Source organism: Harmonia axyridis, chromosome 3, assembly GCF_914767665.1.
Source record: "Harmonia axyridis chromosome 3, icHarAxyr1.1, whole genome shotgun sequence".
Classification (NCBI taxonomy): domain Eukaryota; kingdom Metazoa; phylum Arthropoda; class Insecta; order Coleoptera; family Coccinellidae; genus Harmonia; species Harmonia axyridis.
Window position 1 is genome coordinate 14,638,586 of NC_059503.1, and position 17,572 is coordinate 14,656,157.

General features: G+C 32.4%; 1 protein-coding gene across 6 annotated transcripts in view; it reads right to left on the bottom strand.

Annotated features, from left to right (window-relative positions):
* Positions 1–17,572, bottom strand: part of LOC123676190 (RNA-binding protein Musashi homolog 2) — a 96,756-nt gene that overhangs the window by 15,855 nt on the left and 63,329 nt on the right. The window contains exon 1 of one of the 6 annotated variants that reach the window (XM_045611932.1): positions 3,792–3,985. The exons of 4 other annotated variants lie outside the window; for them this stretch is intronic. In XM_045611932.1, coding sequence (XP_045467888.1) covers positions 3,792–3,880 — 89 coding nt within the window. In that variant the 5' untranslated portion in view covers positions 3,881–3,985. Of the gene's footprint in view, positions 1–3,791; positions 3,986–17,572 lie in introns of those variants that run through there. One more of the 6 variants, XM_045611937.1, reaches the window with a different exon arrangement.

A 17,572-nucleotide genomic window follows, 5' to 3' on the forward strand; every position in this document is an offset into this window, starting at 1 on the left:
CATTTATTATTATACAAGGTGTCCCAATTTCGAGTAATGAAATCTGAAAATTTGCATTATGATATTATTCGATATTCTCTACTAAGCTAAATTATTTTTCGCATAACTTTTGTTTTACAAATTGAAAAAATAACCAGGTATTCTAAGCAAGTCCCAAATTGACAAGATTTCGAGTAATTTGAGATTTGATTGATTTTCAAGAAAAATTACCTTCATTTCCTGTATAAGCTAAGATCGCAAAAATATTTATGCTTAGTAAAGAATATTCGAATAATATCACAATACCTATTTTAGGAATTCAAATAGGCACTAGAACTTCAGACACCCTGTATTTTAACAACAATTAATAATCTGAGGAGATAAGAAAATTTCGTCGAATAGCCTTTAATTACACAAAACTGTCGTCTGGGACTGAATTCATCATAAACTAAGGTAGGTAATTTATAATGTTACTATCCAATTCATGAAGTGATTAATCGTAACGATTCAATCATAATAAAAGTGAGGTTTACACCTGGATGTACAGATAATTAATTGAAACGATGCGAATCCAACAATCACATCGATTTTGATATAAATTTGTATTACTTCATTTGGCTTTCCAACACTGAATCGGTAAGCATGGCAATAGGCCGTTAAAATTTCAAAATGATCACGTTCCACAAAAAAAAAAAAATTCGGCAATGTAGGTGTATCCTGTAAATTTACAAATCAAATGATTTTAAGCTCGCGAGAATGCCTATACTATATTTACTCCGATACAACAGATTTACCAATTGGTAATTAATTGGTTTTTAACTAATTCAGTTTCAATTCGTGACAGATTCCTTATCCAATAATTGACTTACTGCATTTTTCTCAAATACTGCAGAATATCCCGAAATGAAAAACTATAAATTTCGCACTTGCATCCTTGGATTATCATTTTTCTATTTCAACCTTAAATGTCTCGACACGTGAAAAACTGCTGAATTATATGTTATTGAATTTCCAGCGGTGAGATTCGAACCCAAAATTATCTCTTTCGAAACCCGAATAACAAATGCAAAAATTAATAACTAGGGAATTTAGAGCTAATGAATAATAAATTCAGTACCAACACACATAGAAACATATGTGTTCAATTATAACGATGTTAGTTTTTTAATTTTGATTCTTCGAGATTTTGCATTGAAGTTCAAAGATGTTACCGAGCAAATATGATGGATTTGGTACAGCAAGGGATTTTCAACAAATTTCTTGCAGATCGCATTAGTAGTTTCCAAGAGAATTTTTGGACAGCAAACAGAAGAAATTTTTTATTCGATTTTTAGATTCTATGTTTCAAAACATAGATTAAATTTTTTCTGCCGAAAGAAACCAAAAGATAATTTTTGGAAATAATAAATCAAAATCTCAATACTTCCGGCTAAGCATTTTCGATTTTGGAATTAATTTCCAAAAATTACTGATGTTACGTTCAGACATTGTCGTAGCTCGTCGGAAGTCTTCAAAAAGGCCGATTAAGTCATAATTATAGCCTTATTGCGATACAGGTCGTATCTATCTGATATTACACCTACCTATTCCTACAGCTATTATACATAAGTTATCAAAACCATTTTAATGTTTTACAGAAAGCCAGATTTTCTAAAATTTTGGTTTCTTTATTAATTTTCATTTGTGAAGAAAAAGGAAGGAATTGTTGAAGAATGAATTTCACGAGACATAAACTACATAGCAAGATGCATATACATATTAAATATCAAATGTTTTAATTAATTAATGATTCCTCCCATGAATTATTAGATATTACAACATGACCTTCCTTTTTCTTGTTTTGTGCACATCAATCTACCTTTATACAATATTCTAATCAAACAAAAGATGATGAAGATATCAACTTAATGAATTCAGATCGAATTCAAATTAACTAACAGGTACTTCAGGAGGTGATAAAAATAGCTTGATGAAATTTTGTATTCGTCAGATCTCGGTAATATTTCAAGTGTAAATTGAAATATTCCTGGATCCGTCTCTGGATTCTGTTCCAGCATGGCCTTATGCAGACAACGCCATGTGCTACCATAAAAACACAGTTCGTAAGATGCACGCTTTTTGGGTAATTGGAGATGTTGAAATTAATTGAGGGAAGAAATAATCATATTCGCAGTTATGATAATTTTTTTCGTCAATTATATAAAAAATGTGACATAATGTAAAGTAGGTATCATATCTGGCCAAATAAAAGAGATCTAAGAAGTCAATGTCAGTTTAAAAGTAAATAGTTTGTCTATAATAAAAATTAATAATATTCATTAGAAACAGTTAACCACCCAATAAAATTAACACTAAAATGAGATGGTATATGCGTCAGATACTAAAAGTTTCGTCATATCTATTGGTAATTCACAACTTCGTTCTCTGTTATAATTGATTTCGACAAAAATTACGGTCCGAGTCATAACCCAAATAGGTAAACAAAATGTAAGTAGGCATTACTTTCAAAATTTCAAATTATATATCGCTTGGGAAAGTTATGAGTGCATCCCAAAATTTCTAATACCTATACCTCCAAATTTATTTACATTATGAAACAGAACAGCTCTTTGATTTCAAGCTGAAAGAGGAAAGAAGTACTTGAATTACTTCAATGTTTCCATAAACAAATTCTTTCGAAAATGTGTTTTTCTGAAAGGGACTCGTAAGGTTATCTTAAAGACCAAAAGATTACATAGACGCATCAACATTTTTGCGATATCTGCAGTTTCCGGTACTAACGATCAATCGATAATGGTCTACGATTGGCATCATTGGTGAAATTGTCGTTTGTTCTTCAGATATTATATTCACAAAAACTGTTGAAACAGACAGAACGTTTCAAATAACAATAAGGCAACAGCTTCAATTAGGCTGTAGCAGAAGATGTTGAAAGATGGTTATCATGAAAATATGAGGTGAATTCATTAAAATATACTTCCAATTACTATTTGGGCAGCATAAATAACATTCAAGATTTGTGTTACTTGTCAGTTATATCTGAGGCTATAAAAATGCATCATTAAATCTGTATCGCAAATCCACATACCAGTATACTTAGAATAAACCCCTAAAGAATAGGTTTTACTGTGGAGCAGTTTTGAGAAGTGACGGGGCCAATAATAAAAGGTCTCAATCTTGGGAACATTGGGTCGAACCCTATTAGAAACACCGGACTACAGATGGCAAGTTCGGCACAAAGCAAAGCCCCCTTCGCAAATCATCCTGCGAAGTCTTTGTTCTCAAAGATACGGCATGAAAAGCAGGTAGAGAATTTTCAAGGTTACTGCAGAGACCGACGACAACAACAAACATCGTGGGCCCCCTGAATGTACCAATTATTATATACAGAACTAGGATATGTTCCAAAAGGAACAATTTTAAACCAACTTACTAATTTTGTATACGTTCTAAGTGGAAACTACTACGCTGACAATCAATATCACTATATTAGATTGTCACCGTATTAATCTCCGATAACTCACAATACTACCCAATACTTTTTGTCATTTTAAATACATAAATACGTAGAGGACACACTAAAATTTGGAATGCATGCCTAATCAAATTAATACATAATATTTGTTTACACAACAGAATTAATTTCATTACGATAATGGTGATGGAGAGTAGTTTTACACCTTCACATGAAGATCAAGATGGTCTAGTGAAAGAAACATTAGTTTGTTTTACTCGTATTAAACAAGAAGCATGGAAAAGTTAACAAGAAATTTGTTTAATTCTCTACAGAATCTGAATCTGTATCAACTCACCCCAAAATGCTGGTATTAATCAGAGGTGGAGGTACAGTGAATGTCGGGAATATCTGAGCTCCAATAAGTTGCTTGTTATCGTACAGCATTTTCTAAACTTTCGACTTGTGATCTTAACACGACCTATCTCAATAGTTCAAAAATTCACTGTGTAAGTATGCGTTGAGAGAGTACAGGCACTAAACCAACAACTGAATGATTCTTATTAGACAGACTGTAAGCTGGGACCCGGTCTAAACTACCCCGCCACCTCTTCAGCTCCGGATCCTGTGTTAAGGCACATGGGCAGCCAATAGGGGAACAGACGGTTAGCACAAAGTGGTTGCATCCACCAGTGGTGGCGGGAAACGTTGAAAAATTTTTTGCGGATAATGGTACAATTGGAGGATTTCGAAATTGCAGTACCTGAAGATTTTTGCAAGGGTAGGATTAGGGTTCTTACAAGAAGAAATGTTGTTTAGAGAATAAATATTTCAAACCTTTTTTTTAATACCTGGAATTTGCCGGAAGAAAAAAAAACCTGGAGTATAGTTCAAAAATCATTCCCTCAAAAATTCCATCAGAAAAATATATTTCTTTTGGGCATGGGAAAAACATAAACTTAAACTCATGGTGCAAAACAATCGAAATATTTAATTCAATATAAACACAATACAGCACAAAAAATTGATGCTTTCAATTCCCATATTATTGCCTTTCCTAAATTTACCTAAATGAACAAAGTATACGATACACTACACTACGATATTTATTATATCAAAAATTGTTTCTAGACATTTAATTTTTTTTCTTTAAAATCATTATTGCTTTCAAAATTGGTATAGTGAATCTTGGAAATAACAATTATGCGAAAAGCAAAGCTGGAGATTTTGGAAGTTGGTCCATTATAAAAATAAAATGATATTATTGATAGATTTGAGACAAAAAAAAACCTATAAAAATGGGCCCGCAAACACTTTGTTTTCGAGATACAGGTTGTTTCCTACTACATAGCTCACTAACTGGATTTTTATGATAATTGGATTTTCCTGAGAACTTCGAGAGAAGTGTTTTGAATTTTTTCTCGACGTTATCGATAAAACAAGAAATCAAAAAGTTTAGAAATTGGCATATTTCGTGATACAAACTCATAATTTGAATAACTATGACAAATTTCAATTGAATGTCTTATGGAGTGCAGATGCTATGAGAAAAAAAAACTGAAAGAAAAATCAAACTTTCCCAACCTGTATTTCGAAAACAACGCATTTTCGAGCACATGTTCATAGGTTTTTTTTTTTAATTATCCGAAGAATAATTTAGAATCACCCCCAAATTGACATCGTAGTTATGTATAATATTAACGCTGAAATGACATGGGCACAGAACGAAGAATATTTATATCTGATAATATTCGGTAGAAGTAAACAGAAAGATATTCAATTAGACCAACATCAATCTATATTTTCTCACGATTGCCAATGTTAGACCAAAGATAAACTCTGCTTTTCTTGAACGACCATTAGAAAACAAGCGAGAACAATACCAGGCTTTCAAGTGCTTCGATCGATTGAAAAATATAACTGTATCTTATCAAATTTCACAAATATTCTAGTTTCATTACAGGAATAGGAAGTACATATTGGATTTCATATAAGTAGCTATTCTTATGGTTTTATACACAGCACCCTATGAGTCATTGTAATTCATACCATTGAGTAGGTCTTCATGTATTGAATTCTGCTAGGTCGTCATTAGACTGAAAAGAATCACGGAAAATTTTGGAGAAAATCTTGGAGGCATAAGTAGCCCTGATTTTAGGACATTCAGCTTTCTAGATTTTGGTTTATTATTTCGCAAAAATAACCTTGTTTAACAAACATTCAATTTGCACTTGAAAATGTATAAGACTAAAAATAGACTACAACATACTCAATTAAAGTAAGCAACTGCAAACATTTGTTTTTCTTCCCTTTAACAGAATGTTTCAAATCATTTAATGAATTATAAATGAATATGTATATAGTGTTGTTTCAAATGGAATCTAATATTTCGTACAGAATAAGTAGTAGTAAAGCAAAAAAAATTTTTTTGGTGAGGCTTACGAGAATTGAACTTTTTGTTCTTAAAATAATGTACCTAACTTCAAAGCTATGAAGATAGATCGGTATAAGAACCGATTTTTAATTTGGAGTTCATGTTCCAATTTTCGAAAATCTTTGAAAAATGAACTAACTGAACCTAATTTAAGATTATTTGATTAAATTCAAATATGTATGAATATAACATAAAAACTATGGAAATTTTTCACGTTTCAATTTTCTATTCTTCATTTGACCTTGAATTTTTTCTGAAACCCATAAATCAGTTTCGCACCAAAACATCACAAAAGTCCACATTCCAAAGCCAAAGCCATATATTCAAAAACCTTGAAAATAAACCCAGAACCCATTTCAAAAGACCTAAGTACTGCATTTCATTGTCGCATCTGTTCATTGCCTTATTGCTTTAAGTAACAAATGGTAGGTACCTGAGTGTTATTTTCGAAAAATTTTAACGGACATCCATATCTACAGTAGAAAGTTATAATATTTGAATTTCACTTCCACCTTCCACAGAAAACAGAGAATAGGAAACTTCAGAAGATTAGGTTGGAATCAAAAATATAAGAAATAATTCATATAATAATTGAAAAGTAGGTTTAAGGTCTAAATTCGCCAGTTAATTAGCACAATCCGCCCAATGGTTTTGGTCTTTCAGAAATATGATATGGCCATATCAATAACAATACGAAGATTTTTTTCTCAGAGTGCATTATGTAGAATCAAATACAAAATATTGCGTAATAAATAGCTTAAATGTTGACATTCATGCAGACCTAATAGCAATTAGGTAGTATCTACATGTCATTAAAATGTAGATAAATTCACATTTTCGTTCTGACAACTTTCAAAATATGATGCCATGGGAGAGATTGTGATGCTTTTTGTAAAATTGTTATTTGATGCTGCATTAGTGCACATCGTAACAATTAGACTAATTTTTCTATTATTTCAGCTAATTGACGATGATTTAACCTGAATTGTTTTAACTGAGACTAGAAATTTTCAGTCCAGGTTTCAAATATTACCAAATCAACAAGAGCACGTCAATGCTTTCTCCAATTGGTTTTTAAAACACTTATGTATATAAAATAATTTTGTTTTGAACTTCTTCCAAAGAGTATAAATCGGATATAAGGAAATTCTTAAAAGGATGCTTTCATATCTACGGTTTATACGTGAAGTGGATTCTATTTTCTAAATACTTCATCGATATTGACAGAAAACTAAAATCAGTCAAAATGTCCGGTTAGCCTTGGAACTATAAAAATATCAGCTATTCTTGTCCCATTTCATTCACAACAGGGCCGATTATTATCGAACTAGTTAAAACTGATGAATTAAAAATAAGGCAATAATACAGTGGAAACGAACACAATATTCGATGAACAATATTGATAGAGCCAATGAAATAACAATATAAAGTTCCATTCAATAAAGCAATTGAATTATGATCAATCAATAATGAATAATATTTTCTGGGAATAAATACCAAATGGGGTGGAAATATCCAAAACTTAATTTTTCAATATTGAACTGGATGTAATATTTCGTTCAGCTTGTTTAATACATCAATTACGTACAGGCAATCGAAAACTCATACAAAGCTTTGATTCTAGATAGGAACAATTTTTCAATTAAGATATTCTAGTGACAGCCGACATTTTACAATAGGCAAATTGCCAAATTCTTCAAATCCTCGCAAATTATTCGATGATTTTAATTGAATACATGAAAATATGGTATTTAAAATTTGCATGAATATTTGTTAAAATATTTCAATTAAGCTGAATTCAAAGAGACTATTAAAATACAGCGTGTAATCATTTAGGAGTATATCGTAAAGTCCCATGTAAAAATGCTTTTGTTTTCAATAATAATTTAAACGTTTTCTTCAGTTGAAGTCATTTTGATGCTCTTTTAAGCAGCAAACTTATTATTCGACAGAATTGGCAAATTTCAGGCTCATATTAATTAAATTCAGCGCCGAGTTGCATTGTGGTGATTAGTTTGTCTCATTACATTCTTTCTACAACAATTGATTTAAGGTAAGATCTCAATATTGTTTTAATTGCCCAGGTATTCAATGACCTCTCTAATGAAAAAATGAAATGGTTCAAACTTCCAAAAAGACTAGCTAAAAAAAATTCTGTTGAAATTCACAGCAAAAAAGGAAAATGCCAATACTGTTATGTTTACTTATCGACGTCATCTCAAGTTCGTCCAATCGATTACGTTATAATAGGTGAGAATTATTAGTTTTCTGCCAACTTAGATAATGCATATAATTCTTGAAACTTCAATCTGAGAGAATGGCAATAAATTGGACAATAATCTTCGAACTATTCAGAAGCCTTTTATGCAATAAATTACAACAAGACAAAGTATTTTTTTTTTCAGTTCAATGAAATTCATTCAAGATCTACTTTTCTGACTGATTCTAATCCTAATGATCTATTCGATCAGCCTTAAGGGCTGAAAAATTAATCAAGACATTAGAAAAAATCCAACAAAGTTTTTATTCTCATTTTTTTATTGTAGATATATCAACTGAAATAACAGAATATACATTAAAATGTACCCTTAATTGGATTGAATAAAAAAATGCAATGTTGTTAAATTCATTTCAGTAATCACGGTGTGAAGTGAAAAATATACAGGGTGATTCACAATTCAGTATCAAGATTTCTGGGGCGTATTTTTCAGGTCAAAATAAATAAGGCTTTTTTTTCCATAAACATGAAAAATACGCATCAAAATCTTGATACTGAATTTTGAGTGACTTAAGATGAACTTGATCATTTATGGGTACAGAATCTCAAGAAGCTTAAAAAAAGCATTAGGTCAGACGAGTTCAAATTTCGTGTAAACAAATTATTCAATGCCCCTCTTCATAATTTGCATTTGCGGTTCAAGGGATGAATATGCCGATGAGAGGTGAATGAGCAACAACCATCTAAAGTTTTCATGAAAGCACTGGATTATCCAGTTTAGAAAATGCGCTCACAACATTCGGTGAAGCAATTTATTCGAGAAACCTGATGATTCAGACACAGAGAAAGAGAGCAGGGCATATACAAAACCACCCTGAGTTTCGCATTCATCTTTCGCACTAATACGTTGAGGGCATAACGACCATTTTTGCAGGTCACGGTGGTACTCTTTGTACTCACAGAGGGTGAATTGTTATTGCAATGGTATTCATCCGGCAACGTCGTGCTTAGGACAGCTGCAGGAACACCTTCTTCTCCAACTGTCTCATATTCATTACTTACTTTTGTTGGCAGAATGCACAAGGTCACCATGGGCGGCGATACAGAGAGATATTCAAGGGGGTTGGAATAGTGAAATACAATGATGGTAGAAATTACTTTGAATATTCGCAAATCTCGTTTTGGGTGGGTAGAATCTAAGAAAGAGGCACTGCGAATTTCACATTATTGTTTTTAATATAGGTACGCAATTCGAATGAAAATTACAAAAATTTTCGATGACTTGAATGATGTGCGGGACATTAAAATCTACTGATCCCTATTGAAAAATTTCTGCTCTTCACGAATATTTCCATCAAATTTCAATATTCCACCATACAGGGTGTTGAATCTCAGCTTGTGAAAAGTCCCATATTTTTCTAATACGGACCTGATTTTTTCAATTAGTTTAAACATCAATCGAAGGACCTAAATTGTTCGTTCCAAATATCAATCAAATATACTGGGAGGTTCAAAAGTTATAAGGAATTAAAAATTTTGGTAATTTCATAAACCACCCTGTACATCGGCTATGGGGAAGATTAGAACTGTCATATATAGGTTTTTTGGACTCGTCTAGGGAAGTTCTACTTCAGGTTAACGTATGTACATTTACCTATGAAACACCCTGTATAGCTGTTTTAGTTAATAAAAGGCATGACATCAACGATCAAATGGAAAAGATAGTTGCCAGAATGTCAAAACAATTCTAGTGCTGCTTACGAAACAAGTTTTGGGATTATATTCCTAATATCTCGAATTAGACATCCGCGACGTCATGTCATTGCTAAAATAAAAAATAATATAGCAAAAGATGTTGGCAACTCGCAATTAAGTTGAATTTCCAAAAAATATATATCGATTGCTTGATTTTTTGCCTTCGAAATTCATGGATCGTATAGATATATAGATGTAGCAACAAAGTTTTGTGATAAAATCGCTCTTATAGTTAGAAAGTTTTCTGGTATATTTCTGTATTTCACAATTTTAGAGCAATTGATGTTAAAATCTGAATGTAGGTGCCAGGTAGTCATTGACATTGGTTATCATATATGTAGATGATTTTCGAGTGAATCGAAATTTCACGAAATTTTTTATTCCAATTACGGATTTCTTAAAATCTGCTATATGTCTACATTTTTTCAACAGTCTTTGTTTCAACTGAGGAAGAAGAATATTCCTTCTCAAAAAAAAAAATTGTGACGTCACTACGTAAACATAAACATAAAAAACTTGCCGCCGAAAAGGTTCTTCACAACGTAAAAGTGCTCCAATTTTGCGAACTGTGACTGCAAAATTTTCACCATTTTTGTACTGAATTTTAACAATGTCAATGCGTTGTTGAAGCATATATCGTTCCATTTTAATGGTGTAGTTTTCACTTGTCAAATTTCAAAAGATGACAGCTATCCAGCGGGTTTTTCAAAATAAAACTTCAATCGATAAATCTGCAAACAAATTCACACTACTATTCAATCGTTTTCATAAAAATGATAATGATTTGAATTTTGAATAAAATAGACCAAGAAAACCCTGTATGATGAAATTTATGTGAATTTCCATCCTTATTTTTTTTATTACATCTATTTGTATTATGTAACTTTTCGTTGTTCCTCCAAAGAGCAAATTGCATGGGAACAATTTCCTGGAAAAGATCTGGCTGTTGATTTTTTTTCACCTGATTGCTCGACTATTTGATCCATAAATAAAGTCATCAGTAATCACCTTTCCGCAACAAAACGGTTAACGTAGAACTCTGTACCTGTTTCCATACAAATAGCCTATATAGATTTTCCGAAAGGTTTTCATTCAATTTCGAAAAACAACAATGCAACAATTTAACAATAATTCCGTTATTTGCTTCTATAGAAATTGGGAAGGCTTGTTATTGGAAGTGATTAACCCAAACTTCGTAAAAAAAAATCAATTAACTTGTTTAATTCTAAAAAACTTTTAACAATGGCGAACAAGTCGGTTAGAATGAAAAATTACTCTACTCCAATGTTTTGTTTCGATACAATTTGAGCCAAGTATTAACTGAAGGGAGTCATCTGAGTTCCAGAACAAAATTTACGATGTTCTCTAGCTTGTCGAAACTTTGTAATTGATGTTTTTCACATGTCAAACATAACAACTGATGAAGCTTATACGCAACGTATTGAGGAACTTTTTTCTATAAACTAATTGCGAATTAAGGGAAAGACGTTTTCATTAAAACAGTATGACAAATATTGAAGCTATTCTCTGATGGAAAACTTTATAATATTCAGAGGGATGAGGGAATATGTTTATACAAAGTAATTGATACTGATTGTGGTGTCAAGATGAAATTTCGTTCAGGTTTGATAACCATTCCAACTAATAACAAAATTAAAAGAGCTCTACAAATGTCAACTATTTTGAACACAGTTTTTTGGAATCGATATATTTTTCAAAATATAAATTCTACGTGTTTTTGCCATGGATTCCACACCTCACGAAAATTTAATCATTCTTCCTTCCTTGACAATTCTTCGACCTTTCCTGTGAATAATTATCGAAATTCGAAAAAAATCGGTTCATTCTCCGGAAAAGGATATCAGGTTTGATCATATCAATTTTCCAACACTTTTTCACATCAAATTGGCTGTATTTCATCAATAGTACGTTCAATGTTGATTTTTCATTGCTCATTTGTTGTTGGATTGTCGAAGGTAATACCAAGAGTGCTTCAAATTTTATCGGTAAATTTTTCTTTTCGATTTTTTGAATCACTCGTCCTAACGGACTCGTGATTTTGTCAATCGGTTTGTTTAAATGTTTTTGCTTCAAAAAAAGTTTGAGTGATGAAAACAAAAAAATTCTGTACGTTGTTGGAGCATGTATCTTTCCAAGATCAAATGGCATATAGCCTAACGAACAAAAATGAGTTAGGAAATGTCAAAAAATAGTATACATGTTGCCATTATAACCATTTTAAATTTTATCATTGCCATCGGAAAACCCTTTAGGATGCCATTTAATGAAGTAAAGTTGAGTTGACATGTACCTATATATAAGAAACTTGGGACCAATTCTCTCGACATTTATGGGAGTTATTCGATATTGTATTTTCCGCAAAAACATTTTCAGCTTCCTGCATCTTCCGGTTATAGTGGAAATGGATCTCAATTTCAAATGGAACCCCTTTATGGCAATATTGGGATCTACGATGTATTTTAACATAATTTCATCTGAGATATAACACTAGAGTGCGTCATGAGTTATTTCAATTTTTTAGGAATTTCGAAAACGAAATGAATCAAACTTAACAAAAGTCTAATAAGGTTTCATAAGATATTGATGCTGCAGCTAGCTATACAGGGTGTTCCAAATTCGATCCTCACTGAAAGCATATCGAGAACTACAAGACTTAGAGAAAAAATCTTCTTCTTGATTTCTTCTATAAATATCTCAAAAATTCTGAAATATTTTTATCAGAAATTGTTATGGCTTATAACGTTCATATGATACTCATAACATATCAAAGAAATTAATTACTGTTTTACAGACAAACGGAGTGTTTAGTTTTTTTGAATGGGACACCCCATATTTTCCAACGAAGTTTTTCAGCCGCAGATTTGTCTGAAAGCATCCCATTACTGGTTTTCAAAAAATGTCACAACATACATTTATGCACGAAATTTCAATCTGGTGGCATTCACCGTTTAGAAGTTATGCGGAGAATTTTTTTAAATTTTATCAACTTTAAAAGGATATATCTCTCTCGACATGAATTTTGGACCATAAGTTTATTATTCATCAACTTATTTTTTCAATGTACTATCACCCCCAGAAAGCTCGCTCTACATTTTTGTATAAGTCGTAGATAAAATTGGTCTGATCATTCATAGAACCCAAATGTTTCTGTTAAAATTCGATCTCTTCAATCATCAACCATAGTAAAACACATTTTTGGCAAGATTCGATTTTATTATTCAACATAGTTGCCTTCGAGGGCGATACAGCGATTACAACGATTTTACAACTTTTCGATACCAATTTTGTAGTACAATTTGTCTTTCGCTTCAAAATAGACCTCTGCGATTACTTCTTCATTGGCGCTAAATTTCTTTCCAGCGAGCATTTTTTTGAGGTCTGAGAACAAGAAAAAGTCGCTGGGGGCCAGATCTGGCGAATACGGTGGATGCAGAAGCAATTCATGCAATTTTGCCATTGTTTTCATTGATTTGTGACACGGCGCATTGTCTTGATGAATTAGCACTTTATTAAACGATTCAATAACGCTATATAATAATCACTGTTGATGGTCTGGCCATTTTGGAGATAATCAATGAATATTATACCTTGCGCATCCCAGAATACTGATGCCATAACCTTGCCAGCTGACTGTTTTTCCTCGCTTTGGATTCGGTTCATCGTGTGCAGTTCACTCAGCTGACTGTCGATTGAAGCCATGTTTCATCCATTGTAACTTATCGACGCAAAAATTCAGGTTTATTGCACTCAAACAGCTTCAAACACTGCTCAGAATCATCAACACGTGGTTGCTTTTGATCGATTGTGAGCTCCCGCGGCTCCCATATTGCACACAGCTTTCTCATGTACAAATATTCTTGAATGATATGATGTACACGTTCAGATGACAGCTTCACAATGTCTGCTATCTCGATCAACTTCATTTTACGGTCATTCAAAATTATTTTGTGAACTTTTTCGATTTTTTCGTCGTTGACAGCCTCATTTGGGCGTCCACTGCGTCCGCCGCCTTCGGTGCCCATTTCACCACGTTTAAACTTAGCATGCCAACCAATGATGGTTGATTTTCCTGGTGCAGACCCCGGAAACTCTTCATCAAGCCAAGATTTTGCTTCAACTGTATTTTTCCCCTTCAAAAAGCAATATTTTATCAGCACACGAAATTCTCGTTTTTCCACCTTCTTTTCAAATAACAAAAGTAGCTACACTCACAACGCAATTTCTCACAATACAGACTAATGGTAGGACTGCTGTCAAATTTTGACACGTATCGTTTGAAGATTGGTACTAACTAAAATTCATATGGATTTAATACTAGCACCGCCATCTGTGCATCAGACCGGTGACTTTTCAAGATCATTCCCATTCTCCACTATCAAATTGCTGGTTGGTCTACAAAATATTGGTGTATCAACTTCTTGTAGCATAATCGGCTCTGTACTCGGGAGTGAAAAACGTAGAATCGGTGTTATTCAAGCCTGTAATACGAGTCTTCCAGAGGAGTCTTCTACGAAATAGCTCATGTCGCATTTAATCCAGCAGTTACGTTAATTACCCTTCAACCTTAAAGGTATTCTCCAAGCGGTCGTATGGCCTAATTCAATTTTCCGGAAGACCCACGCTGTATTAAGCTTATAATTTAATAACACTCGACTATTGGAAATTCACCCAAGGTGGCCATCAACACTGTACCTTCATAGTCGAGAATGAGGCGGTATCATACTTTTTATTGCGAAATAATTCAGAGGTGTACAACCCAAATCTTCATTCTAGTGAATTTTAAAAATATGGGATTATCTGAAGGGATGGTACTTTTGTGGAAGAGTTCTGGAATTTTTAATTAAGAGGGATAAATAAGACGTTGTGTAAAAAACAACTATGTCCTCACTGATTTATTGCAGCTAAGAGGAGACACTTCTGTGCCCATTATTTTTTCCTGGCATAACAGCAAGTTATAACAATTTTTTAATGACTCAAGTTTATCAGAACTTCTCAAGGATTAGACCCCATTCATTATAATTCTATACAGGGTGAGTCGGGAGGCTAAACTCCAGAAGAGTATTGTACGCGCGAAAATTATTAAAAAAACTTATATGTTCTTATACGATTCTCATCTGTTCTCGATATACAGGCTGTTGAAGTTTGAATACATTTTTTGTAATGATCATACGAGTTTATCGAATCTTTATGAATCATTGCTACAGATCGGGAAAAAACCATAAAAACAAATAATTAATTCATTCACCACAGCTTACTAACTGGATTTTTCATGACAATTTGGATTTTTCTGTGGATTTCGAGAGAATCGTCAAAAAATTTTTTCGAAATCGGTAGCAGAAACGACAAAACTACAAGCTACCATGAAGTTTAGTATATCATCAAAGATTCTTTCTACATTTTTTCAAATCAACAGTGGCTCACCAAAAAAAAAGTTCTGAAAGAAAACAGTGGACACTGTTCCAGAAAAAATATCAACCTGTGGATTTACTATCCAAATTGGCATGTCACATGGTGTGAACTATCAATGATAATATTTATGCCAAATTTCAGTTGAATATCTTGTGAAGATATAAGAGAAAAACTTGAAACAAATTCTAAATTTAACACACTTTATCTCGAAAACAAATGAGAATCGTATAAGAACATATGAGTTTTTTTGAATTATTTTCACTTGTAGAATACGCTCCTGGAGTTTGGCCCGTTCCTCCCGACTCACCCTGTATAAATATCTGGGAATTTTTTTATTGACCGATCGACCCGCCTCAATAAGCTATTTGACAATATTTTTTTGATCAATTTAGTAGAAAAAAGTGTGCATTATCAACAAGCAAACATTTCTGAAAAAAATCAAAGTAGTCAAAAATTGCAATGTGAAGAAGCCGCCAAAATGCAATTATACATAACAATAACAAATGTCATAGTGATATCCGTTTACAAAAGCGTTTGTAAACGCTTAACTTCATATATGTACGCCATTATAGGTGACGTGGTAGCATAATTGATAGATAACATATTGAAAGTCGTAAAAAAATACTAGACGAAACGGAAGAAAAATGCAAATAATAGGTTAGGTTAGGTACTCTTGGCATATTGATATCATTCTAAGTTCGCCTGCCATCACGTTATAATAAATTATTTGAGATTTTTTTCATAATGAATAAAATATTTTTCTTCAAATCATTTATATATCGTGTTGAAAAAGTGAATGAGGATGTCAAAAACTAAATTTAAATCGAACACAGAAATAGTGTTATTGTAACAGTCATCACAACGAGAGTTTGGTGGAACTATTAAAGAATTATTGCAATAATAATCTAATGAATTAATTGAATAATAAACCATAATGTGAAACTAAGCAAATTAAAATTCGAAGCGAGTACCTATGGTGGAAAATATCCCATATAACGAAAGCTATCCCAACTAACCTATATTTTTCAAAACGATTTCCATTGCGAATGGCTTTCCATTCTATTTCCTAGAATTTTTCACTTCGATATGTTGGAGTAGGGAACACATAGAACACGTAGAGTCTGATAATCGAATACAAAATATACGACCGTCCAACGTCCAGAGCTTTTCTCGATAACTACATGAGAGCTACGTGTATGGAATTTGGTACAAAAATACTCCACATTTAACACTATGTTTTATTAATTCCCCTTTCGCACCAATGATATTTTCTAAACAAACATCGTTAAATAAATACCAATGAAAATGTCTAACAGGGGGGTTGGAAGCCGTAAATATGTATATGTATGTATATGTTCAGGAACTGTTGTGAAATTTGCATACATTTATAATTGTGGAATAAAAGGATCAAGAACTGGCTGTGAAAAATATTGAACACATACACATTTTCTTAATTTCATGATCTGTTAGAATTTTTAAGAAATGTTTTTTTGAATTTTTAATTCATCACTTGAAATCGTGTTCTCACATTTGGAGAAACCGAATTTTGTACCAAATTTCATGCGAATACCTCTCACATTCCGACAAATACATATTTTTTCGTTCGAATCCTATAGTAGAATTCAAAAATGTTAGGTGAATTTATGGAATTTTTTCCCTGAACCAATCCAAAGTTCCATTAGTGAAAATAATACATAAAAATCGATCGCTAAATAGGTTTTAAAAAAAAGACCAACTCACAATTGACGAACTGAAAAATCGGATAAATAAAATTTCGCATTTGTAGTCCAGAGTATATCTCAGAAACTTTAGAAATTTCACTAATGAAAAACAAAACAAAATTGAGGGTGATTTCCATAACTTCAAGTCCTTGCCTAATAATGGAAGGGTCTGATACTGAATTATCAAAATTTTCTAAACATACACTAATGAAAATGGAAACATATACAAGGTGTTTCAGGATAACGTCAGAAAAATGCATAATTTTTTTGATAGTTGATTTTCTTAGGATGTATTCAAGTTCTGAACCTAGGCTCCCATGGTTTTAGATGCTTCATATTTTAAATCTAAAAATTAATTTGACTCAGCTTCAAACCAAGAAGAACAAAATATGGCTACACCCAATTTTTGGTAAATAAGCATTTTCGGACCGTGAGAAATGACAAGACATTGCCAATCTCTAACATTGAGCTGGGAATTTTAGTAAGAAAAAGAAAAAACTGAATTTTCATTGATTCTTGATTAATTCACTTTGAATATAGATTATTTCCTTATATTACAGTAGCACGTTTCGGAATCCATG